The following is a 27,986-nucleotide window of genomic DNA, read 5'->3' on the forward strand; positions in this document are numbered from 1 at the left end:
TCCAGCTACAAATACACAGGATTGTTCATAGCTGCAGGGAGTCAATGCTCAGCACTTTAGAGAGTCAGTGTAAGGAGTCAGGGCTGTGATTAGTACTCAGTACTCGACAGTGATTTTGAGAGTTAACGCTGTTCTGTAGGGAGGCGCACGGGTCATTAGTAATTGAATGCACACAGCTTTAGGGAGTCAATGTGCAGCTTAATTTGCCATGCTTCTAGGTGCCAGTCTGGGTTAACGCAACATCTCCTCTTTTATTGAATGGCATCTGTTGTGGGCAAACATGCCCACAGAAGCGACTTGGTACGATTGCTACAAGATGATCAGCTACAGACCCCTCAACATGTGGACCGGATGAAGAGAAACAGCGGAGACCCTTACTGGTCGAGGTCAGTAAACGGACTGCGGTATGGAGCCCACAGAGCTTGCAATCTAATGAACTAAGTGTTACGCTAGGGCTGCAGGGCGACATTTCATGGAACGTATTTAAATGATGTCGTGATGCGACAAAATCCATCCGTCAGATTATTATTTTTTTGTGACCGCCGTGCCGCAGCATGCAGTGACGTTGGAATACATCACATGAAATGTCGTGCGACACCTGTCTCTGTAGCCGTAGCCTTAGACTTTTGGCTTATACTACGTAAATTGGGCACAGAGTCTGCCACACCTGTGAGTAGATACATAGGTGACCATGTCATTGCTTAGCAACACTGCGCAGTACAGCGGTCGTAGCTTCACATGTGTTTGCGTCGTTTTTCCATTTTATACTGTCTATTGTATGAGGATCTTCTTGGTAGCGATGGCTGAGAGTTGTAGTTCCATGTTACATAGATGTTTACATTATGGCCCACATTTACTAATTGTTTTACACCAGTTTTTGGCACCGAGCTTCATAAAGTCGCAATTTGTGAAAATAAAAACCCAAAAGATGCACAAATATCCAAATATTAAAAAAGAGAGGCGAAGGGTACTTTCATACTTGCGGTTTTCTTTTCCGGCACTGAGTTCCATCACAGGGGCTCTCTACCGGAAAAGAACTGATCCGTTTTATCCTAATGCTTTCTGAATAGAGAGCAATCCGTTCAGGATGCTTCAGGATGTCTTCAGTTCAGTCTTTTTGACTTTTCAGGACTGAGATAATACTGCAGCATCCTACGGTTTTATCTCCGGCCCAAAAAAATTAACACTTGCCTGAATGCCGGATCCGGCATTTTTTTTTCCCATAGGAATGTATTAGTGCCGGATTCGGCATTCAAATTGCCACATTGACGGATCTGGTATTCCAGTCTGCACATGCGCAGACCTTTTAAAAATGTGAAAATAATAAATTCCGGATCCGTTTTGCCTGATGACACCGGAGAAAACCGATCCGGTATTGCAATGCATTTTTCAGACTGATCAGGATCCTGATCAGTCTGAAAAATGCCTGATCAGTCAGAAACAATGACGTGCGTTTGCATACAGTTTGCCTGATCAGGCAGGCAGTTTAGGCAACGGAACTGCCTGCCGGAATCAAACAACGCAAGTGTGAAAGTACCCTAAGGCGATATGGGCTGCAACACCCGTCACACTACAGTCATGAGAAATCCAACTTGGCTCCCTCTTGGTGTGTACCTTAGGAACTTGTAACGCTGTGCAAACAGCATTTCAATCATTTAAAAAAGAGGATGCAGCAGTGCGGAGTTTGTCAAACGGAGCAGTTCTCATTTTGTAGCGTGCAAGAAGCGCCACGTGTATCAGATACAATGGAGAAGGTGGTGACAGGTGCAGGGGTAAACACTGAACCAGATTTACTAATCCTATGGATGGCGTAAGGTTAGATCAGGCGGGATCAGACATTTTCCTCTGACTCTAGACCAACGATTGGTTGGCTTACTTTGAGACAGATTTTTATGCAGGAATTGCTTTGCAATTTTGGCGCAATGGAGCATAGTAAGCTCCACCCCCTTTTCACAAAGCTCCACCAACTATCCACTAAGCCTTCCCTTTGTCGATCATGTGTAGATAACCTAGATCTGTGATGGCTAACCTCCGGAATTCCAGCTGTGGTAAAACTACAACTCCCAAGATGCACACTTGCTTGGCTATTCTCAGAACTCCACAGAAGGGAATGGAGCATGCTGGGAGTGGTAGTATCACCACAGCTGGAGTGCCGGAGGTTAGCCATGACTGCCCTAGATGCACCAAATTGCAGCAATTGGTGCCACTTTTTAGACAGCTGTGGCGCAGACACATTAGTAAATCAGGTGCAGCAGTGCTGATTGTATCAGATGCAGTGCGGTTGAGTTTGCCAGGTTTATATTTACTAATCCTGTAGACAGCTTAAGCTTAGACCGGACAGTCTAAAGATGCGCCAGATGCATCACAGTGGCTCAGGCTAGATGATAAATTCGGGGCATGTTACTATAGTCTTACTTTACCTATTGGTTGGCTTACGCTGTGACTGAATTTTGTGTCAAAATGTTGATGCAAGTTTGACATAAAATATCACATTTTAGGTTGCACCCCATCCCCACCAAGCCATGCCCCCTTGGTGAGCTAGGAGCAATCAGATTTTTTTAAACATAGGGGGAGATTTATCTAACATTTGGAAAATGAAAGGTGGTGTCTGGTTGCTTTGGGCAACTAAGGGCTCTTTCACACCTGCGTTATTGTCTTCCGGCATAGAGTTCCGTCGTCGGGGCTCTATGCTGGAAGAATCCTGATCAGGATTATCCTAATGAATTCTGAATGGAGTGAAATCCGTTCAGGATGCATCAGGATGTCTTCAGTAACGGAACGTTTTTTGGCCGGAGAAAATACCGCAGCATGCTGCGCTTTTTGCTCCGGCCCAAAAAACTGAAGACTTGCCGCAAGGCCGGATCCGGAATGAATGCCCATTGAAAGGCATTGATCCGGATCCGGCCTTAAGCTAAACGTCGTTTCGGCGCATTGCCGGATACGACGTTTAGCTTTTTTTAGAGTGGTTACCATGGCTGCCGGGACGCTAAAGTCCTGGCAGCCATGGTAAAGTGTAGTGGGGAGCGGGGGAGCAGCATACTTACCATCCGTGCGGCTCCCGGGGCGCTCCAGAGTGACGTCAGGGCGCCCCAGGCGCATGGATGACATGATCGCATGGCACGTCATCCATGCGCATGGGGCGCTCTGACGTCATTCTGGAGTGCCCCGGGAGCCGCACGGATGGTAAGTATGCTGCTCCCCCGCTCCCCGCTCCTACTATGGCAACCAGGACTTTAATAGCGTCCTGGGTGCCATAGTAAGGGTCCATTCACACGTCCGTTTTTTCTTTCCTGATCTGTTCCGTTTTTTCAGGAACAGATCAGGACCAGATCTGGACCCATTCATTTTCAATGGGTCCTGGAAAAAATCGGACAGCACAATGTGTGCTGTCCGTTTCCGTTGTTCCGTTCCGCATGTCCGTTTAAATATAAAACATGTCCTATTCTTGTCCTGAAAAATCGGATCCTGGTACAATACAAAGTCAATGGATCCGCAAAAAACGGATGACATTCGGATGTCATTCCATATGTCATCCGTTTTTTGCGGATTCCGTTCCTGGAAACACATAACAAATTATTATTTTTATTTTTATTTATTTTTTTCAATTTTTTTTCAAAGAAATCCAAACAACTTTATTTGATTATTGAAATGTATACATGTTCCCGTTTTTTGCGGATCCGCAAAAAACGGATGACATACGGATGACATACGGAAACATTTTCAGGAACAACGGATCCGCAAAAAACGGACCGTTTTTCAGGATGAAAAAAAACAGGACGTGTGAATGGACCCTAACACTGAAAGCATTTTGAAGACTGATCCGTCTTCAAATGCTTTCAGTACACTTGCGTTTTTCCGGATCCGGCGTGTAATTCCGGCAAGTGGAGTACACGCCGGATCCGGACAACGCAAGTGTGAAAGAGGCCTTAGCCAGTTCTACTTTACACCAGTTTGATAAATCTCCCCCATTGAGTCACGTTCCACAACCAGATGTTGATGCAATCACATTAGTAAATGTGATACGTTGTATCTGTAGCAGCAGAATCCAAATGCTACGAGCAGTAGAAATGAGTTTGTCGTCTAGAACAACTTATGGCCATACCACAGTGCTTGTTTTTTCACACAGGACTGAAGATAAAACCTTTTGCACCATCTTTGTAGCTTGTCCCAATGTTAAAGCAACCTCAAAGGGTTAAACGATGCATCCAGCTCTGCAGTATATCTATCTGGTACCAAATAAACCAATGCAAGCTGATTGTACAAGATAAGAAATCCTGGTGTGTTTTACTAGATGCCATCTTTACTGATCACAAAATGCTGCCATCGAGCAGCCAGTTAGGCTCTTCTGGTAAGTTCGGACTGGTAGACCAGGGCCGTCACCACAGGATACCACAACATGCAATTATAGAACTTATCTAAACCCTTTCAAATTCTTTACTAATCCTTTTCCTATTACTTGTGTATAGCAGATGGAGCTCAGTTTTCCTGATCTTCTGCATAGACTGAGTTATATGATGAATTCTGCCTTTCAAGCTGCCACCACTAGAGGGAGCTTCCAAGCTACTGGTTTGTTATTGATATTAGCAAGTGACCCCTCATTCTCTAGATCGGTGGTGTCCAAGCTGTGGCTTGTGAGGAGCGAGTAGTAGACATGGAAGACACCGAGGATTTGTCTTCCCTGTTCTTTTCTCGCTTATTGCACACAAACGTGTGCGCTCCGTGGCTGTATTGCGGACCGCATTTGCGGATCCGCAATACACGGGCACCGTTCCATTTGCATTCCGCATCACGGATGCGGACCCATTTACTTCAATGGGTCCGCAAATTCGGAGATGCGGAACGGAAGCACGGGACGGAACCCTACGGAAGCACTACGGAGTGTTTCCGTGGGGTTTTGTCCCGTACTTTCATTCAGCAAAAAGATAGGACATATTCTATCTTTTTGTGAAACGGCCGGATCGCGGACCCGTTAAAGTGAATGGGTCTGCGATCCGCTGCGGCTGCCCCACGGTGGATGTTCGTGCATTGCAGCCCGCAAGAGGCCTTAGGTTGTGCTTATACATAGCGGCTGCGGAGCGACTATCAGCTGGGCGTAAAACTGCAGCAGTTTGCTAAGAAGTGCCACAGTTTCTCAGCAACAGGATGTGCTTCACCTCGATCTATATCCCTCTCTAGGAAGGTTGAAGTGTGGATAGCAGCACTGCTATGTAGACCAGGTGCTAAACCCCAGGCAAAATCTCAGACTGGAGATCCTCAGGCCTCATTCACATTTCCGTTTTTCCCTTTTTTTTCAGTCTGTTCACATTTCAGTATTTTTTTTCCCCCTTCTTTTTTTTTTTTTTTTTTTTTTTTAATCATGGGGACATGCACTACTTTAATCCGTGATGTGGACCAAGCACGCCAATTAAAGTCTATGGGATACACACCGGTGTTTTGTCCGTCTTGCGTCTGTTTGTCAGTGAAGACCGATAGTAGATTCTTTGGAAATTAATTTTCAGCTGAGCAATATCAGTGAATTATGGATGACACACGGATGGTAAAAACGGACACGCAGACCAACCACGGATTCTTCACGGATGAAACGTACGCTTTTTTTTACGGACGTGACACTGAAATGTGAACGAGGCCTCAATGTAGTATAAGTAGAAGGAAAGACAGCCCTCTGGATAATATGAAATAAGTGGATCCCTTTATCTCTCTATCTATCTGTTTTAGGTAATTGCTTTTTAAACAGGTTCTCTGCTTTTCCTAGCCTCAGGTTATGATGAACAGTGATGGCCAGTTTGCAGTGTTCGCCGACGAACACATGCGATCTGCCATCTTCACTCCAAAGCCCGGCGATGCAGAGGTAAGTCCTTACCTGTGCCTGCGCCGCGAGCCGATCTGAAACACATGCGGTCACCGGGAGCAGGCAGTTCCGAGAACAGAATGGGGGCCTGACTGCCAGCACCCCCAGCATTATGATGAGATCACAGCCTTGGTATAAGCATTGCATTCCCTTCAGACAGCTGATGCCAGGGGTGCTGGCAGTCCTGAGGATAGGTCATCAATATAGGAAAAGCGGAGAACCCCTTTCAGTAATTCTCTATGGTCACGCTTGTTATGCTTTAACTTTTCCTGCCCTGGTGCTGAGATCAGCTGAGGGGTGGGGGAGGGGGACATTTCACTTTTTGCATTCCATTAGTTCCTGCTTTTACATTGTATCCTTATGCCTCATTGAGCGCATTCCTTCCCGATAATCTGACCCTCTGAAGGTGCCACAGATCCCCCAATGATTGAGCGAAACGATTGTGCGGACTAAACAGCCCTCCGCGGCCAAGAAACAATGCAGCTGTATGATAGCGGGAGCCATTACTCGTCCTCATACTGTGGAGGTGATCGCTGCATGTAAATGTAGAGCTTCACCTCCACTAATGAGCAACCGACTGTCAGGAGGGAACCTGAAAGAAGATAAAGGATAAAGCCTCATTCATACATCAGTGTTTGGTCAGTGATTTCCATCAGTGATTGTGAGCCGAAACCAGGATTGGAGCCTCACAGAGATGAGGTATAAGGGAAAGATCTGCACCTGTTCTGTGTTTAGAGCCACAACTGGTTTTGGCTCAAAATCACTGATGGAAATCACTGACCGAAAACTGACTGTGTGAATGAGGCGTAAAGGACAGATACAATATCTTTTTTTAAATTCACTCCTCATTCTGGCTTCCAAAACGGCATCAGGAAATCTGAGTGGGTGGCCGCACCCTAAAGGCACCTGCACACGGGTGCAGGTTTGAAAACCTTTGGATGGATTCGATGCAGTTTTGCAGCAGATCTCAGTCTTTGCAACACAAAAAAAACTGCACAAACAATTGACATGCTGCATATTTCGAAATCCACATGGCAGGTCAATTTCTGCACAGAAAAACCCCGCATGTACACGAGGTTTGTCTCATCTCATACACTTTGCTGGTTCTGTCTGTATTACACTTCGTTTTTTTTTCTGCATGAAAACCTGCACGGAAAAACTGCCCGCAATCTGCAACGTGTGCTTGTAGCCTAATGGATCAACATTTGCATTTTCCCATCTGCTGCTTTAAAGGGGTTGTCTGGGCATTTTAATATTGATCCAACACCCAGCACCCCCGCCAATCAGCTGTCTGTTTGAGAAGGTACCAACGCTCTCGTGGGCACCTCTGCCTTTATGCAGCTTACCAAGCACTGCACTGCACTGCACATTGTATAGCGGCTGTGCTTGGTATCACGCTCAATGGGGCTGAGCTGCCCCAAGGCCACGTCGCCGATGAACGTGACGTCATTGGCCTAGGAAGAGCTGTGAGAAGGCCACAGGAGCACCTCTGCCTTCTCAAACCAGCTGGGGTCCTGGGTGTTGGACCTCCCACTGATCAGATACTGATGATCTATCCTGGGGTTAGTATTAAAAACTGGGAAAACCATTTTAAATGAAGATCTGTGGCACCAAAGCTGTCTGCCAGTCACTTCCCAGACTACTGAAGTAAGATCCACCAGACAGGAAATAAGTATCTGATTGGTGGGGGTCCGACCACTGGGACCTCCACCGATCCCTGAGTCCCTGAATGAATAGCGTGACAGTCCCTCATGCATGTTGATGAGACTGCTGAAGAGGAGCCAAGTACAGCACTTGGCCTTCTCTGGAAGTCCATAGAGATGAACGGAGTGACAGCTCTTAGGCCCCCACCAATCAGATACTTCTGGATTGGTGATTAATTGTTTTGGTGGTTAAACCCCTTTAAGACAGTTTCGTCAGGAAAACCTCTCTCAATATGTCCTAATAGGGTATATAGTTGCCGTAGGAGAGGAGGGTCATCCGTCTGGGAACCCCCTCTATTAGCTAGAGGTAGTTAGCTGTCTTTTCTGCAGGTTTCAAAGCTAAAATCTCCTAACTTTCCCTGCTTGTTCAGTGTCTTTATAGAACATGCTTCAGTGATTTGCCTTCTGGCCAGTGTTGTCTTTAGGAAAAATTCCTGCAAACTTCTTTGCCCATTTGGATGGATGAAATTGATATAAAATCATTTAACTTTCCAATAATTTCCTGCTTCATCAGTGTCTGCATGGAGTTTTTTTTCCTAGCGATTTGCATTCTCGTAGACTGTAAGCCCTCGCGGGCAGGGCCCGCTCTCCTTCTGTACCAGTTTGTAACTCGTCTTGTTCATGCTTAGGGTACTTTCAAACTAGCGGCAGGACGGATCTGACAGGCTGTTCACCCTGTCGGATCCGTCCTGTCGCTATTTCGCCGTGCCGCTCCGTCCCCATTGACGAGAGGCTGCCGGACTAAACAGTCGGACATGCAGTACTTTTAATCCAGCGGCCTCTCGCCGTGCACTGCCGTGCTGCGCCGGAGCTCCGCTCCCGTCCCCATTATAGTCAATAGGGACAGAGCGGTAGTCCGGCAGCACGGCGAAATAGCGGCAGGACAGATCCGACAGGGTGAACAGCCTGTTGGATCCGTCCTGCCGCTAGTGTGAAAGTAGCCTTAGTACAATTGTCTGTATTATGTATGTGTATCCCTTTCATATCAAATGAATGCTGCTTTAATAATATATATTTTTAATTTTTTCCTATCTAAAGTGCACCATTCTCTGGTTTCGCTTAAAACGCTGTTCGTGTACACCGCTGAGCTGTCAGCGATGTATTCTCAATGGGCCGCAGCAGCGCTGTGAGTACGGGCAAGAGTGCATATTGCTGCTCCTGCCTGAACTCACTGGAGGATTACCAACTCTTGGCATAGCACATGGGTACCCTATACCCATGTACTATGCCTGGATTAGCTGAGCGGAGCGGGCTCCTGCCTCTGCCTGCTAAGCTAAGAGACCTGCATGTCAGCTCTCTTAGCATCGCGGAGCAGGCAGCAATATGCGCTCTTGCCCGTACTCCCAGCGCTGCTGCGGCCCCATTCATAAAGTGTCTACTGCCCGTACTCTGTACACTCCTGAGCTGTCAGCCGTGTACTGGGAACTGAGTTTTAAGCACACCAGCTTTAGGTAGAAAAAAAGTTGTAAAAATAGAAAATTCATTAATAAAGTATATTAGAGTTAGTTTTATTAGAGCATTAGGGAGCACATATTAAAAGTTTAAATAAAGGTTTAGTTACTCTTTAATATTGGGAAGCTCCTTTTAAATCTGCATAGATATCAATGGCTCATATTCTGGGGAGCAATAAACTCCAGTATTTGTCTGGTTTTATTGTATGACTCCCAATTTAGCTGCCTGTAAAGCCAGTGTTACCAGTTCATCTACAGAGAAACGGACACTGGAGAGTGCTGAGATTATATTCCGAGGGTTATATTCAGCTGTTATCTCTGTTTGCTGGAAAGCTGGGTGACACTCCACTATGACTATTATTAGCCTCCTCAGGGCTTGTCACCCAACTTCCTCAGGTTCCACTCATGTTTCAATATTCTGCTGGACTTGCCATTCAGGAGTGTAGAAAAAGTGTGTAGTAATCCCTGTGGGAGCTGTAATATCAGCCATATTGATTGTCACTCAGCTTTCCAAGGTGCAGATATGAGCCAAGAGGGCCACCCATATCCATAAACATGAACAACTTTATTGTACTGGGGCCACAAAATAGGTTGTCTGAAATGGAGAACCATTTTAAATCCACATGATCCGCTAGATTTCAGGACGTGTCTTATCACCAAAGTATTCTTAAGCAATCTCTTGTTATAGGTTGGAGACCCGTGTCTGGACCGCAGCTCTTCTGATGGGAACATGCCTCCTCTACTGTGCCCGGGCCAGCATGCCAATTTGTGCGGTGTCAATGAGTGGGTCCTTTGGCTGGGACAAGCGGCAATCTGGAGTGGCCCTTGGCAGCTTCTTCTGGGGGTACTGTGTAACCCAGGTGGTAGGGGGACATCTGAGTGACAAGTGAGTTCATCAAGTATTCCGTTGACTCATATAAGGTGACATAGAGATCCACTGTTTTAAGTTCTTAAAGTGAACCTGTGCTTTTAGTTGTCTTGGTGCCTTCAATGAGGGACTAGGTAGCTGAGACCTCCATAAACCTTGGTGCAGTGGGGCCTATGCTCATGACAACCTATGGCTTTAGGCTTGATGGTTAAAGAGGACCTGTCCCCACTCCTGACATGTCTGTTTTTAATAGCTACCTGCATTCCATCTTTGATAACAATTCTGGAGCATCTATTCTTATGTCTGTATGTTCTGCTATTCCTTTATTATTTCTACTAGAAGTTATGAATGAATTGCTAGCAGTCTGCAGTAAGGGTACAGAGGGGAGGTAACAAGTTGGGAGGGTGTACAGTCTGACAATGGATGGAGTGAGTCTGTGCAGGTACACACCTCACTCACAATTATGTTTTACGGGGATGGTTACTTTAACATTTTAGTTAACCTGTTGTGTCTGATATGATTTTTTTTTTTTTTTTTTTTTTTAGAGTGGGTGGAGAGAAGGTTATTCTCTTATCCGCTCTGTCCTGGGGCTTCATCACAGCAGTGACCCCTCTGGCTGCCCACATGACCAGAGACCCCCTCCTCTTGGTCAGTCTTCTACGCTTTCTAATGGGACTTCTGCAAGGTAATCCTCGGGGGCGTGTTCCGAAATGTAAATTTAATCCCCAATCTTGTAAATCAAGCCGTATTGCAATGGATCCCAAGATTGTATCCTTATCAAGTGACCAGGGGAAGTTAGGTCATCAGCTGACCTCTTCCTGCAATGTGTCACGTGACTCCTTTCACCTATACTTATTGGTTGAGAGGACAGGGGAGGGGCTTATGTGACAAGCTGTTTTCTACCCCGCTAACTGGCTTTTACAGGGTGTATAGTAAGTTCACTGATGTCATCTAGTTCACTGTCCTTAAAGCATATGAAACATGTAGCAAATGAAGTGTCCTATTTCTGGGGGAACTTTCCCTTTGAATGCCATCATGTCTGATGACTGTATGGCTGTTGTATTTTATACTGTTATTGTTTTCTCTGTTAACTCTTTGCTTTCTCTTTCTACATAAGGCGTCCACTTTCCTGCTCTGGCAAGTCTATTTTCTCAGAGGGTTCGGGATAATGAGCGAGCGTTCACCTGCAGCGCTGTGGGCTGTGGTTCCCAGCTTGGGTATGTGCCAGTGACACTCGGCAACTACAAATACAGCCTGTGAGTCAGGAGCTAAACCCTGGTCTTCTATGTTCTTGTTTCAGGACACTGCTGATCGGTGGGGTCGGCTCGGTGTTGTTGGAGTGGTACGGCTGGGAATCTGTTTTCTATTTTGCTGGGTTTCTCACCTTGAGCTGGGGATATTGTCTGAGTACCTATTTACTAAAGGAAAGAGGTAAATTGGGGAACTCCACCCAGAAATAGAAATTAATTGTGTATGAGATCTGCCAAAGGAGACGCCTCCAGGTTTAGCCTACAGCTGTTCTCCATTAGTAGTGTTGGTAATGGAGTTGTCAGGTCATGGCTCTTCTCCCAGTGAAGTGGTGACAAACACTATGGGGGCCATTTACGTTCATAAATACGCCTATTGCGACTTTTCCCCGTTCACTGCAGGTCATCATTTTCTATGTCTTATTTCGGCGTAGAAAATAGTCTAAATGTATGCCAGCAATGAAGCTGGCTTAGATTTATACTGGCACTGGATGCGCCGAAGTTATGTAGAGGCCAGCGGATCCAGAGCATGGGCTTATTAAGACCGGCGTCTAAACAGCCGATCTTAATAAATGTCTCAGGAATTTGGACTCTTCAGAGGGTCAACTACATAGTCAACACAAAGCCTTAAAAGACCCCAGCCATTTGTGCCCCTGAAATTAGGGGACAAGCAGTATGAACATTACTGAGGAGGTCCTCTCCCTTCAGAAGTAATATTGCCTACTGCAAATAATAACCAGACCCTAACTCATTTCCATACCAAAATCATCTTTACATAGGGAAACCCACTGAGCCCCTAGGCCAACATCTCAAGCCATGTTTATTTTTTACCTGATATTCTTAAGATGTATTGAGGTTCTTATTATAACCCACTGTGTCTTTCCTAGAGAGAATTCTCACTTTTGAAGAACTGGGGAAGGGGTTCTCAATGTCTGCGCAAACCAGCGTGCCCTGGAGACGCTTATTTAAAAAGGCACCTGTGTGGTAAGTGGCTCTTCTATGTTTCTGTTTACCCTGGGTATGTGCAGTCGTCAGGCGGTGTACGACAAGGGGTCCCTTAACGTAAAGGTTTTCGTGACACCAGTTGCAATGGAGCAACAAGAGTCCCTTAAAGAAATGGTGTTGTTGGTACCCAGGTGTAGGAATGCCAGAGTGGTGTAGGGTGACCTACAATGTCCCTTTAAGTGTACAGTCGTGACCAAAAGTTTTGAGAATGACACAAATATTTGTTTTCACAAAGTTTGCTGCTAAACCGCTTTTAGATCTTAGTTTCAGATGTTTCTGTGATGTAGTGAAATATAATTACACGCACTTCATACGTTTCAAAGGCTTTTATCGACAATTGCATGACATTTATGCAAAGAGTCAGTATTTGCAGTGTTGGCCCTTCTTTTTCAGGACCTCTACAATTCGACTGGGCATGCTCTCAATCAACTTCTGGGCCAATTCCTGACTGATAGCAACCCATTCTTTCATAATCACTTCTTGGAGTTTGTCAGAATTAGTGGGTTTTTGTTTGTCCACCCGCCTCTTGAGGATTGACCACAAGTTCTCAATGGGATTAAGATCTGGGGAGTTTCCAGGCCATGGACCCAAAATGTCAACGTTTTGGTCCCCAAGCCACTTAGTTATCACTTTTGCCTTATGGTACGGTGCTCCATCGTGCTGGAAAATGCATTGTTCTTCACCAAACTGTTGTTGGCTTGTTGGAAGAAGTTGCTGTTGGAGGGTGTTTTGGTACCATTCTTTATTCATGGCTGTGTTTTTGGGCAAAATTGTGAGTGAGCCCACTCCCTTGGATGAGAAGCAACCCCACACATGAATGGTCTCAGGATGCTTTACTGTTGGCATGACACAGGACTGATGGTAGCGCTCACCTTTTCTTCTCCAGACAAGCCTTTTTCCTGATGCCCCAAACAATCTGAAAGACGCTTCATCAGAGAATATGGCTTTGCCCCAGTCCTCAGCAGTCCATTCACCATATTTTCTGCAGAAGATCAATCTGTCCCTGATGTTTTTTTTGGAAAGAAGTGGCTTCTTTGCGGCCCTTCTTGACACCAGGCCATCTTCCAAAAGTCTTCGCCTCACTGTGCGTGCAGATGCGCTCACACCTGCCTGCTGCCATTCCTGAGCAAGCTCTGCACTGGTGGCACTCCGATCCCGCAGCTGAAACCTCTTTAGGAGACGATTCTGGCGCTTGCTGGACTTTCTTGGATGCCCTGAATCCTTCTTAACAAGAATTGAACCTCTTTCCTTGAAGTTCTTGATGATCCTATAAATTGTTGATTGAGGTGCAATCTTAGTAGCCACAATATCCTTGCCTGTGAAGCCATTTTTATGCAACGCAATGATGGCTGCACGCGTTTCTTTGCAGGTCACCATGGTTAACAATGGAAGAACAATGATTTCAAGCATCACCCTCCTTTTAACAGGTCAAGTCTGCCATTTTAACCCAATCAGCCTGACATAATGATCTCCAGCCTTGTGCTCGTCAACATTCTCACCTGAGTTAACAAGACGATTACTGAAATGATCTCAGCAGGTCCTTTAATGATAGCAATGAAATGCAGTGGAAAGTTTTTTGGGGGATTAAGTTAATTTTCATGGCAAAGAAGGACTATGCCATTCATCTGATCACTCTTCATAACATTCTGGAGTATATGCAAACTGCTATTATAAAAACTTAAGCAGCAACTTTTCAAATTTCCAATATTTATGTAATTCTCAAAACTTTTGGCCACGACTGTACTTGTGCATGTGTCACGATCAGGGCCATCTTTAATATTGATTGGAACCCAGGGCAAGAGGAAGAACACAAGTGCCGCTGCGGCATTCATGGGTCCATACTTCATTAACTAAGTAGCAGAACATGTAGGGCATACATGGGGAATGTCCCTGCACTTACTATTATTTCTGGGTGCTGGTCCGTTAAGCCGCTGTGGCCCCCGTTACATTCTCCCGCGCTGTATGCTAAGTAACAGCATCGGAACACAAGGGAGGAGACATCAGCTTTTCTCTGTGGGCGTTCCTTCTCCCTGGCTGTAGCGCTGTCCAATCGCAGTGCAGAACGTCACAGCCAGGGAGAAGGTGAGTTGTTGTTTTTTCTCCCTGGCTGTGACGCTCTGCGCTGCCATTGGACACTTAGTTAATACCTAACAATAGGCCATCAATATGAAAATACTGGAAAACCCCTTTAAATCTTGAATCCAGCCATATGTTTTATGTATAATTTTAGGGCAGTGATTATCGCCCAGCTCAGTGTGGCCAGCACCTCATTTACACTGTTTTCGTGGGTTCCAACATTCTTCAAGGAGCGGTTCCCGGATGCCAAGGTGAGAGCCATGTGACCCAAAAGACTTGTCATGCTAGCGATGTTTTCATATGACTGTCCTGTGCCACCTACTGGTATAGTATAAAAACTGCAGTCCATAGAAGCGAATGGGTACTAAGAATGCAACTCAAAAGTTTTGCAATTTTACCTCTATTAAAAGTGAGAAAAGTTGTCACTGAGCATGAGAAGGCTGACATCTACCACTGGACTTGTTTATCCATTCTCAAACATCGGATCTTTATATTCTTGACCAACTTCTTATATTCCAGGGTTGGGTATTTAATGTTGTACCATGGCTTGTCGCCATCCCATCGGCTATTTTCAGTGGGCTCTTGTCTGACTACCTCATCACACAAGGTAAGGAAGAGCCCAGAAGACCAAAAAAGGGCAAAGTGACCAATGTATGGCCAAATCTAAGGCATATAGGAGTCTTCCTGACCATTTTGGACACCATTAATATGAATACTTGCTTGATCGGCAGAGAGAACATCAGGGAGATTCCAAAAATGGGACCAAAAAGTGGTGCAATTTTTTTTTTTTTTCTTGTGTCCTGCCTATTTAAATAGAACCAACCATACTTAACAATACTGTTGTTGGTAACTCTAGGGCATGTAAGTATGTAAAATATAAGAAAACGAACTGGATCGCACATCCCCAATACCATGCTTTTATCTAACTGCTGCTCAGCATAATTAACATCGCTTCTATGCTCTTTTCCCTTCTGGTATCAGTACTCCTCCCCATTCGACCCAGGTGCTTTTAATTAGCAGGAGTCTGCGTAAGGCCCCATGCACACGGCCGTGTTTCACAGCCGTGTGCGGGCCGTGGAACCGCGGCCTGGATCCCTCCTGAGAGCAGGAGTGCACGGCGTCACTGGTTGCTATGACGCCGTGCGCTCCCTGCTGCCGCCGCAATACAGTAATACACTGGTATGATCTATACCAGTGTATTACTGTACTGTGCCTGCAGCAGGGAGCGCACGGCGTCATAGCAACCAGTGACACCGTGTGCTCCTGCTCCGCACACGGCTGTGAAACACGGCCGTGTGCATGGGGCCTAAGGGTATAAATTCCTACCTCTCAGTTGGAGTTCCTGAGAGTATGTGATAAGCTGAGTTCCACACCTGTTCACATGGTGCAGTACTGCACGGTGGCCATTGTTGCTTTGGTTCTGTCCCAGTGGGTTGGTGGGGCCCAGTGCCAGGGTGGCTTTGCCAGACAGCGGGGGCACTGTTTGACTGCTGGGTCCTGCTTCCTGCTGGGGCGGTGCTGCGGCGTCGGTGGTCCCCGTGCAGCGCTGCACCAAATTTAGAATAGGGTCCCATTCGAAGAGGCAACCTTGTCGTGGTGAGTGGACCTGTGCTTTTTGATCAAATTGTATACTAATGCCTCATGTACAGCATGCAGCATAGGGGTAGGTATACGATAAATTGCGCTGAGAAGCGATGTTAATTATGCTGAGAAGCAGTTAGATAAAAGCATGGTATTGAGGATGTGCGATCCAGTTTTTTCTTATATTTTACATCTAGGGCATGTAAGACCCGACCTGTGGAATGCCCACCTAAGGGCAGGGCTTATAAAAGCCTCACCCATTTTGGGCTAGAATAGTCCCAATCTGCCAGGACTGTCTCTGAGAATTAGTGACAGTCCCTCCCCTGCAAATTTGGGACTGTTGACAACTATACACAACCTAGAGCATTTAAATTACAAATAGGAGATCTGACCCCCTGCAGCACACCCCAAAACTGATACAGACCATACTATAGACCTCCTTAATAAAGATAGACCCCAACTCAACCCTTTATACAGACACCAGACCAGACACCCCCATTAGTATGTGCTGCCAGGCATGATACGAAGCAGTCATTTTGATTTTCTTCTGATTGATAACTGAAGAAGGGGTCAGTTTGCGTTGATTTCACTCTAAATTAAAATATTTGTGGATATCCTGCTTTTTTCAACTACTACAATCAGCAGTGCCTATTGGAATGCTCTGCAGTTTCTTCCTGTGCACTGACAAGAAAGTCAGTGAGGGCAAAACTGCCTGCTGATGGTTTCCTTCTGGACATAAATTAACAAACATTAACTTCATGGAAAATGTTTTATAATTTGATCAGTCAGCCATAGAGATGATCTAATGAAATAAAATAAAATTGATAACATTTGTCATGTCCACTAGATGGCGATGTTGTTATTGCAGTTTATGATGGTCTTCCTTGTGCTTCTCCATTAGTGGTGGATTTCTTGCTTACATTATTTACCTCTCTAATGATTGTGGAAATATTTCTATCTCTTTCCAGGTTATAAAACTATCTGGGTCCGGAAGCTCATGCAGGTAACGGCTCTCTGACATTTCTTGTCTCTTCTGCCGAAAGACTATGCTTGTCAGATTCAGCAGAGCTGAATGCAGCGTTTATCAAGTGAAGCAGGTCTCTGCAGGATGCAGTCTTGCACATGACATTACCAGAGTTGCCAACCGTCCAGAAATTTCTGGACAATCCATAAAAATGGCAAACATTTTTCATGCGTCCGTGAAAACCGTTAAAAAAAAAAAAAAAAAAAGGTATCCATCAATTCTTTTCAGGCTGGTGGTAGTTGACTAGATTATTTTGGTGGTAATTACTAGTGTTGAACGAATCAAAGTTGACAAAGTAGAATTTGATCTGAATTTCAGGAAAAAATTGGTTGGTTACGAATCCGAATTTCCTGTGTTTTTTTTTTTTTTTAATTTATTTTTATTATTTTTTCTAAAATGGCTGCTGAACATGTTACAAAGTGAAAGTAAGAAGCCCGGGAACGAGGGATCACCCATAATGCCGTGAAGCCAGCCAATCAGCAGATGGCCAACCCCTGTGATGTCAAAGCCATATAAAAAGCCGCCTCATGCCCGGTCTCCACTATTTTCCAGTGAACTTGGTGCAGGGAGAGAAGTGACAGTGATTTAAAAAAAAAGCCTTTATTTGTAAAAATTTTAGTTTGGAACAGTTTGGGGACAGCGCAGGGAAAGTATAGGGAGATAATAGGAAGACTTTATCCACACTATGGGGAGAGCATAAGGAGGGTACAGGGGCTAATAGAACTGTGTCCCTTTGGTTAATAGATGAGCAATTTTATTACACCTTGATGCACTATTTGGGTGAAAAAGCTGTTTAATACTACTGCTATTGTGGTGTCTACATCGTTTTATACATACGTAATACTATAACGCCTTGATTCTGTAATTGGGATGAAATAGCGCTCTAAATATTTTTTGGTTTTACACCTTGTGTTATAGATAAGTAATTGGGGTGAACTAGCATTCTAATACTACTTATTTTGGGGTGTCCACAATGTTTTATATATAACATAAGTAATTCCATCAGGCCATGATTCAGTAATTTGGGTGAAATGGCACTCCATTTTTTCACTTATTTGGTTTTACACCTTGTTTTTACATAAGTAATTCCTCTAGGATCTGTTTTTTGGGGGTTGATCTTGTGACGGATCAGAAGAAGGAAAAAATAAAGAGTGACGTCAACACAAACTTACTGCTGACTGCTGTAAATTGTACCCCCTCACAGTAGTATTGCCCTCATTGTGCAACCTTCACAGTAGATTTGTACAGATGCGTGCCCCCTCAAAGTAGTTATACCCTCCCTGTGTCCCTTTCACAGTTGTAATGCTCTTTTTGTGCCCCTTCATAGTAATAATGCCCACTGTGCACCTTCATAGTAATAATGCCCATTGTGCCCATTCACAGTAATAATGCCTATTGTGCCCCCCTGAGAGCCGGCACCCCAGGCAGACCGCCCCCACCCCCTTAGTACGCCACTGGTCACGCCTATAGCTAATAGTAATGTTTCAGCCTCTAACAGAAAAATATATATTTTCAAGCATATGTTATGGGCTGATATGTTGTGCCAAATAAGACATTTTGTATGATCCTGGATGTGCATTCTGGTGTGTACAATTTACATATGGCATGAGGCCCGGAGACTGGTTCATCCAGTACTTGGTGATCTTAGGACATCTATGCTGTTCCATTGTCATTTATCATTTTGCTGTCCTGAGTGTTTCACATGCCGAGGTTGTTGGGTTTAGTGCAGTAGTGTTAAAGGGGTTGTCCCACTATAAGGACTTATCCACTATCTACAGGATAGGGGGATAAATATCTGACTGCAGGGCAGCCCTGTGATCATAGGAATGAGATGTGAGAGGAATAGAGTTGTGGTCCCGCGTGTGTAAGCCGTGTATCTTGGTGGGCTCCCCAGGATACAGTGAACGAGGAAAGCAACCCCAACACCAGGTTTTGCCAAAATAAAATTTTACTTAAAGGGGTTCTGCAGTTATTTTAAACTGATGATCTATCCTCTGGTCGCCGGGGGGTCCCGGGTGTCAGACCCCCACCGATCAGATGCTGATGATCTATCCAGAGGATAGATCATCAGTTTAAAATAACTGTAGAACCCCTTTAAATGTGGCAATAAACACAAACACAAATGCTGGGAACATTCAATAAATTTACATACACCCAACCTGAAGGCTGAGACCCTTGTGCTGCACAGCATGGTGACCTCCGATGGATGACGGAGGATAATGCAGTAATTTACCTACTGGCTGGCACAACTCGACTGCCACACCTTACCTGTTATTACCCTAAAAAAACAAGAACCACTATTTGGGTGTGTGGTACGGTCTAGCCTGCAGTGCAGCACCACAGCTTACAATCTTACAAAGCTCTATTCCCCCTCCCATAACTGGTCCTGTAGCACGTGCCTGAGTATTCCTTCTGAGCAAAACGCCAGCCTGGCTTGAGTTTGTGAGAATTGTATCAGCTCTTCTATGTGAAATGTCACTTTAAGTTATGGAGTACTTGAAATAAACAGCTTACAGGCCTGGTCTCAGTCTCTAGGTGCCAACACTGTGATGAGGTGCGTGCACGATCTTACCGACCCGGGTCTGCTTTGCATCTACAGAACAAATGTCTCTCTAACAAGCATGCGGTACCGCAGTGTATGTTGCTTTGTTCCTCTGCTCTCATCAGTGTTCCTGGCCACAATCTTCCTTCCTCTGGACAGGATCAGGGTCTTGGACATGATCAGCTTCACTTAGCTGCAGCTCTGGTCACTAAGGGATGCTCTCACACCTGGATGCCGTCAGATTCACTGCTCACACAGTTCCTTAGTTTTTACCTCCCTCTAAGATGGCTGCTCTCTCCTTTCAGTGCAGTTTCTAGGTAAAATTTCTCTCAGGGCGAGTGTCAAAAAAACTCCTTCCCCCCTCACAACTGCTCGATGAAATAAGTGTCTCCCCATTGTAAAAAATGTGGAACCACATTGCACGGACGGTCACAGTGACGCACCCAGTGACCCACTGTCCCATAGACTCAGGCTCTCACTCACAGCAGGCTTCCTTCTCAGCACTGCTCTGGGCGGGCGGTAACAGGCAGGCAGTGTGGGCGGCGGTGCTCACCTCACTCACTGTACGTCACGCAGTGCGCGAGGTACAGTGAGTGAGCGCCGCCGCCCGCACTGCCTGCCTGTGGGGGGACATTATTTTTAATAAGGATCACTATGGACATTATTTAGAATGGAGGCTGCTGTGGATTTTATTATAACTGTATAATGTCTGATAGGCCTAGTCCTGAGTTATATTACCCTGCCCTGTATAATAATGTACCCTGATACCCCTTAGTTATATTACTCCAGCGGGGTAATATAACTAAGGGGTATCAGGGATGGGTACATTATTATACAGGGCATGGGCAGGGTAATATAACTCAGCTCAGGACTAGGCCTATCAGACATTATACAGTTATAATGAGTAATGACACCAACAGCAGCCTCCATTCTAAATAATGTCCATAGTGATCCTTATTAAACTTAATGTCCCCCATTTTCATGTCTCCCACAGTGGCCCCCCCATTGTAATTAATGCCCCCCCAGACCATCACTCTCCTCACAGCAGGCATCAGCACTGCTCAGGGGCTCAGGGCGGGCGGTAACAGGCAGGCAGTGCGGCGCTCACTCACTCACTGTATGTCATGCGCCTGCACCGCCTAGTGGGAGGAGCAGGCGTGTGACGTCAGTAAGTGCCGCCCGCACTGTCTGAAGAGTGAGAGGACTCGGCACTCGGGCACAGGTCAGGCGAGATGTCAGAGGGAGGGAGCCAGGGTGCACGGCCGAGAAACGACAAGAGGGCGCCCCTGCCGGCAGCGCCCCGGGCGGCCGCCCGTCCCGCCCGCCCCTAGAAACGGCCCTGTCTCCTTTTTCCTCTTTAAACTTTGTGTAAACTCCACCTCTCTCATGAATATGGAGATATATATGCAGTCTGTAGCTGTGTTTAGGAAACAGCGGCATCTTGTGGCCAAACGGCAGAATGTCAGTCCAGAACATTCAATTTAATCTACACAGTGTTCAGACAAGGAGAGCTGTTTCCCCATCTCACACATGCATGATGATGCTCCATTCAAAAGAGTTATCCCATGATTAATGTAAACAATGAAAATTCGACATTATATAGTACAGAGAGAATCTCTTTCTAACAAAGCTAGAACCAGCTCTGTACCTCACATGGATCCAGAGATCTCCCTATTCATTGCTCTGCTAGGTTTATATCAAGATGGCAGCTCAGGAGGTATGTCCTTTCTGCTGCAGCTCTCTCCTTGTTAAAGCTCAGCAGGCAGTTGAAGGATGGAACTGAGCATGTGCGGCCACCTCAGCAAGGTGGACAGAGAAATCAGAAAAAGAACAAACAGGTGGCGCTATACAGATGCATTTTATTGAATAACTCATCTGGCTATACTACATTTTTAATTCCATGCAATTACAAAAAATATCTAGATCCAAGTGCTTGTCTGCAGAACATTTTTCGTGGGACAACCCCTTTAACTCCATTGGCCTGCCAAGGAGAAGCATAGTTCATTGCTCGGCTATCTCTGGCAGTCCCATAGAGTTGGAGTGGCAGCAACCTTTTTTGTAGTGGCCTTTTAAGACTTTTTTGTCCCTTGTCCCTTTTTTTTCTCTCATATGCACAAAAAAAAAGTTAAAAGTTTAAAAGTTGCCAGGCAAGTTGAGCTCTGCTACTTCTCTATGCCCTTAGTGTTCTGTTTCTTAATTGTAAAAGCGCTTGCTTTATGTTCACAGTTTTTTGGAATGGGGGTCTCCAGCCTCTTCGTCTTCTGCTTGGCTCACACAAACAGTTATTGTCAGGCTATTGTGTTTGCATCCGTGGCAGTGGGACTACAAACGTTTAACCACAGGTAGGGGTGAGGGAGCCTCTGGTGACAGATATTGCTGCTCCTGCCAATCAACCACAGTCTCTTATAACATACACTGGATAATATGACTTTTTTTCCCCTTACAGTGGTATAACGGTCAATGTTCAGGATCTTGCCCCGTCCTGTGCTGGCTTCCTTTTTGGTGAGTATATATGTTTTCTGAATAGTCAGCGGTCTGCAGACATAGCCCTGGTTAAAGTGCATTGTGCTTGGTGATGTAAGACTTGCATGGAAACCCATGTCATGAAGCTCCCGGTGCACAGTTTTTGGGCTGATGTTAATGCCAGAGCAGGTTTGGAGTGCGCAGAGCGCCGGTGACTTTTGGGCACTATGCACCTCGGCACTCAACCGGAGACTCTGCTCTGTAACTTTCCGTAGTCGGCCACTTCATGAATGAGATACCGCAGTTCCTAAACTCTTCCACTTTGCAATAAAATCGCTCACAGATGATCCTGGAATACCAAGGAGGGAAGAAATGAACTGACTTGTTACAACAGTGGCATCCTGTTACTAGACCAAGCTGGAATTCAGTGAGCTCTTCAGAGTGACACATTTTCTACACGTACTAAGGGGGAGGGGTACAATTATTTTTTTTTTTAAGTATTGGGGGGGGCACTAAAGAAAATACCCGCCCCCGGTGCCAAACACCCTAGGCACGCCACTGTTTCTACACCTGTGGCAATGGGACTGAATTCAGTGATTGAGGAGTGTCCCATTTAGTTTTGTCCATATTGTGTATCTTGTACTTGTCCTGAGTTACATCCTGTATTATACTCCAGAGCTGCACTCGCTATTCTGCTGGTGGAGTCACTGTGTAGGTACATTACTTATCCTGTACTGATCCTGAGTTACATCCTGTATTATACTCAGGAGCTGCACTCACTATTCTGCTGGTGGAGTCACTGTGTAGGTACATTACTTATCCTGTACTGATCCTGAGTTACATCCTGTATTATACTCAGGAGCTGCACTCACTATTCTGCTGGTGGAGTTACTGTGTACATACATTACATATCCTGTACTGATCCTGAGTTAAATCCTGTATTATACTCAGGAGCTGCACTCACTATTCTGCTGGTGGAGTTACTGTGTACATACGTTACACTTAAATGCAAAAAGAGAGCATGGATTGTACAGCCACGTGCATTGATCTGTTGTTTCTCAGCATCATTTATAAACATGTACACAATTCACTTTGTTTACTCTTCAAGTGGGTCCCTACTCTAATTTGGTGTAGTGGCATGTGGTTACCACTGCCGCCATAACACAGAACCTACAGGTGGCAAGACCCAGCAGTCCAACAGCACTCTTGCTGTCAAGCTAAACCCCCTTGGTATTGGGCACATGTACAGATAAGCATGAGGTCAATGCATGGTATATCGATGTACGATCCATGTTCTCCTTTTTTGTATATATATATTTTTTTAAACTTATTTTTTTTGTGTCGCTCAATCCAGTCAGGTTGATCTTTTGTATTATAACTTGTCCTCTTCACTTCTTATTTAAGGTGTGGCTAACACAGGAGGAGCGTTACTTGGTAAGTCATATACCAGTTAGACAACCTACTAACATTTGCATTTAACGGATCCAGCAGGCTGTTCTGGCAGAGAACAACTTGCCAGAGTTCACCGGATCCAGCCTAGCCAGATGCTGCTAGCTGGAACAGCCTGCCGGATCTGTTAAACACAAAGTCCAGTTAGATCACACTAATAATGCAGGGTATAGTAGCTGTGCCTACATGATCACCACAAGAGCCTGCCGGTGATTGACAGTAGGCTTCGGCTGGCGTTAGAGATAACAGTGATTGCACCATCTAAGAGGTTTGTCAGAGTGACTGTCATTCCTGGGTGCAAATGATACAGTGCCCTATTAAAGTATTCACCCCTTGTTTTTTTACCTGTTTTATTGCGTTACAACCTGGACTTAAGAGATGAACCCAGACATATCCCCTTCTTCCCCCACTCAGCCCCTTTAACATGCGCATCGGAGCATTTCATGCTCTGATGCTCTCCCTTGCCCTGCACTGAATATAGCAAAGCAAGGGCTTTTTCTGGAGATCCGTGACAACCGGGCTCTTCATAGGTAAAGTAGGCGAGGACTTCCACCTACCAGTGTTCCCGGTGACGTCACTGGCACTAATGGGCGGGCCTTAGCGCTGCCCTAGCCTGTAAAACAGCTTGGGCAGCACTAAAGCCCGCCCATTAGTGCCGGTGATGTCACTGGGAACACTGCTAGGCAGAAGCCTCTGCCCAGCAGTGCAAAAATGTAAACAAAGAAGCCCTTGCCCTGCGCCATTCAGCATTTCATGCACTGATGCTTATGTTAGAGGGGCTAAGTGGGGGAAGATGGGGAAATGTCCAGGTTTAGATTTGAACCCAGACAACCCCTTTAGAATGGACGTTAATTTACATTGTATGTAATGGACCTGACAAAACAGTCCAAATTATAACAACTGAAAAGTTGTGAGTGACGAGGTACTTCCTCCCCCACAACTCTGAATACAAATATGCAATCAAAAGGGACACATGATTTCTGTATAAATGCACTGGTTCTGAAAGGCCCCATAGTCTTCTCCAACACTACTAAGCAAGAATCATGAAGACCAAGGAACTCTCCAAACTGGTCAAGGACAATGTTATGGAGTAGTATAGATCACTGTTGGGTTTTAAAACTATCCTGAACTTTGAATATCCCAAAGAGCACCATTTGAATCCATTATAACAGAATATGGAACAAATATAAACCTGACAAGTAACTGTCACCCACCAAAACTCACAGAATGGGCAAGAAGAACATTCATGACAGATTCAACAAGGAGACCAATGATAACACTGAAGGAACTCCAAAGATCCACAGCGAAAATGGAAGCATCTGTCCATTGGCCACTATATTTATGGAAGAATGGCCAGAAAAAAAGCAATTTTTTATAGAAAAACTTAAGATAAAATGTTTAGAGTTTGCTGAATCGTATGTGGCAGATTTCCTAAACTCAGAGAAGAAGGTTGATGAGACTAAAATTTAACTTTATGGCCAACATTGGAAATGCCACAGTGAAGCATGGTGGTGGTAGCAACCTGCTGTGGAGAGACTTTTTATCGGTAGGGGCTGGAAAACTGGTCAGGATTGAAAGAAAGATGGATGACCGTAAATACAGGGAAATCCTGTTTCAATCTGCCATAGATTTAAGACTAGGATGAAGGGTCGCCTTCAAGCAGGTCAATGACCCTAAACATAGAGGTAAAAGCTAGTCATTGACCTAGTCAAAGCCCAGACCTCAATCCAACTGAGAAGCCATGACAGGACTTGACTGCCGTACACCAACACAACCATCTAAGTTGTAGAACTTCAGCTTTACAAAGAAGAGTGGGCAAAAATCCCAGTGTCTGGATGTGCTAAGCTAAAGAGACATCTGTAACTGAAGCTAAAAGTGGCTTTACAAAGTATTGACATTCAGGGGGTAAATACTTATGCATTTGCTCATAAAGGTTCTCAATTTTTTGTCTTAATTATTGTTTGTGTTACAGTTAAAAAATATTCTGCGACTTCAAAGTTTTATTCCAGTTTTAATACAATAAAACAGGAAAAACACCAAGGGGTGAATACTTTCATGAGGCACTGTGAATGTGACCATTGCGAGAAATTTTCTAAAAGAAGATCTATGTTATGGCAATGCAAAGCAAAAAGAAAAAAAAAGTTATAAAGCCAGATAACCATTGCGTGCAGCTATTTTTGACTAGCTGAATTCCGGAATTTATGCCGTGGAACGGGCAGTTCCCCGCTGTTCCGATTTTATAGTTAAAGGGGTCCAGCGGGCAGATGTGAATCCAGAGAACTCCGGCAGGTTATTCTTTGCCCGATGAATTGCTGTGACGCATGTATGAAAGTAATCTTACTGATCCATACAGTAAAGGTAACTCATTGTTACAAAAAATGAATGGCTCTTAAAGGTGTGCAGGAAAAACAAAAAATATTTGTGGCACCAAGGGGTTAAATTTGTTTTAAACTTTTAGGTCATGCCCTTCCTGGAAAACCTCTAACTACCTAATACTTCTCACATTTTTGTTACCGATTCCTCTCCTTTCTGGAAAGTTTGCTGCAATGTGTCAGTGCAGGGAAAATGGATCAGTCTGGAGTCTGTTTAGCTCACAGAGGATTGTCTAGAGAGGATCCATCTGTAGCAAATCTTCAGCTGTGAGATGTCTTTGGTGTGTACAGGAGAGCTGTACAAGTTTGCGTAGCTGTGATCCCGGACTTTTTTGGTCCAAGATCCTGAATTTATACCCTTTTTTGCCACAAGATGTCTCCATAACACGACAAGTGATCTCCGCCTGGCATTGTACTGGGCACACAAGGTGGACCTTTTCCTCATTACATGAACGTGTTGATCCTTACATTTGACATGGGTGCCATAGGTTCTTAGATGCTGAGGGCTCTCTGCTCCTTGGCTCTTATGAATTTGTCATTCAGTAATTCTCATTGTAACGAATGGAACTTTATACTTTCTAGAAGGCAATTGTCACAGTATTACTAATAGTTAACAATTAAAGGGGATATATGGTTTTGAGAACAGATGCATCTCCCAGAAGCATCCATTATATTGGTCGACGTTTCAGTCCTACATTGCCCTGTGGTCGGGAGTTAAAAGCTGGATTCCCTTTGTCAGGCTAAGGCTTTATTCAGACGTCAGTGTTTGGTCAGTGATTTCCATCAGTGATTGTGAGCCAAAACTAGGATTAGAGCCACACTAGGAAATCACTGACCAAAAAACTGCTGTGTGAATGAGGCTTAAACCAGTTAAAACCACTGTAGGGCTATCTTCTACTGGATAGTATCTTATATTGGTGTGCCCCATGTGGTGTTCAATGAACTATACAATATAGTGCATATATATCAGTGATACAGTGTGGTGCCATACAATTGTCTACCTAACAGTGCAGAAATAATATATTGTACGGTACCTAAGCTACTACTATCATGCATCGCTCAAATAAGACTGCCATGTAGTGCCAAACAGCTCCATACATGAAGTCCTCTAACAACAGTGCCATACAATGTCTAAATAAAAAGCTATACATTTCATATTAAAATGGTGGTCATTTGCCTTTAGTTCCAGGACAGGACAACCCGTTAAGGAAGGGTGACTAATATGCCCTGTGTTACCTTCATTCTTATGTGAAATTATTACTTTATTTTCCCTTCTCTCTTTTTATTTTTTTTTTTTTTATTTTTTTTTACCCTAGGTGTAGTTTGGGTCTATCTCTCTGGTTACCTCATAGAGACCACTGGTTCCTGGGGTCCCATGTTCCATCTGGTGGTTGCTGTGAATGTGTTGGGTTTAATTGTGTTTCTGGAGTTTGCCAAATCTGAGAGAATGGACATGGAAACGATCCACATCTAACTGGGCAAGGTCAAATGGAGAAGTTATAATTAATCAAGACCAGGTGGATCTGCAGAACATTTATGGCACCAAGGTTCCGTAAGGCCCCCAAGGTGCATTACCACTTCTGCACCTTGATACTATTGCTAATGGGCTAGTATAATGTCATCAGATGTATTTATTTCCAGATCCTGCAAAATGTGTATTCATAATCCTGTTATGTAACTGTTTACATGTAATGTGCCTGGTCTGCCAGCAGGTGGCAGTAAACATGGCAGAGCTACAGGTACAGAGAATGGAGCTTTTCCTTCCATTCTAACACCCCCTCTGTGGTGTGGTGGGCGTGTCCCACTTGCTGCAGGAAGGGTGGAGTTCTAGTGAGAGTTAGTTCAGTTCAGCTTACCCCCCTCCTAGGGGAAAGGTCGAGTGGAGAGTACCCCCTGCTAGGGGAAGAAAGCAGGAGCCCGTCCCTGCTGGATGAGCCCTGCCTTGGTCAGCTTGAGCCCCTTCAGCTCAGCTGGACCTAGAGGCCACAGCAAGAAGTCTCAGAAACCCAGGAATAAAGTGTTCCCTGGACAAAGCTAGAGACAGACCAGATTAAAAAGTGAAGTTCAGCCTAAAGAGGAAGCTAAGTTCTATAGCTATCCTGTTGGCACAGCAGAGCCAGAGAGCAACAGACGTAGCAGTGAGGAGTTTGCCTGCCACAGTTAATGCCAAAGCCTGCTGGAAATCAAGACAAAGTCTGTAAATCGTTTGAAGGAAAGTTTATGCAAAGTAAAGCTGCTGTTCAACTATATGCAAGGTCTGGACTCAATTTATTCCAATCACCCCTACTACTGCTACCCCTTTTTTCTGCTTCGGACGACAACACCTGGGGCTCCAGCGTATCCAGGTAGGAGCACCG

The 27,986-nt window shown here is 45.0% G+C and overlaps 1 protein-coding gene across 1 annotated transcript; it reads left to right on the forward strand.

Moving 5' to 3' along the window:
- Positions 1-27,858, forward strand: SLC17A9 (solute carrier family 17 member 9). Its single transcript, XM_044299009.1, has 13 exons — positions 1-386; positions 9,691-9,888; positions 10,416-10,555; positions 10,988-11,087; positions 11,171-11,301; positions 12,005-12,101; positions 14,353-14,449; positions 14,718-14,805; positions 16,748-16,782; positions 21,572-21,687; positions 21,792-21,847; positions 23,213-23,242; positions 26,946-27,858. The coding sequence occupies exons 1-13, from the start codon at positions 259-261 to the stop codon at positions 27,101-27,103; spliced, it is 1,374 nt and encodes a 457-aa protein (XP_044154944.1). The 5' UTR covers positions 1-258; the 3' UTR covers positions 27,104-27,858.
- Positions 27,859-27,986: the final 128 nt, after the last annotated feature.

The sequence above is a fragment of the Bufo gargarizans genome, chromosome 6 (genome assembly GCF_014858855.1).
Source record: "Bufo gargarizans isolate SCDJY-AF-19 chromosome 6, ASM1485885v1, whole genome shotgun sequence".
NCBI lineage: Eukaryota > Metazoa > Chordata > Amphibia > Anura > Bufonidae > Bufo > Bufo gargarizans.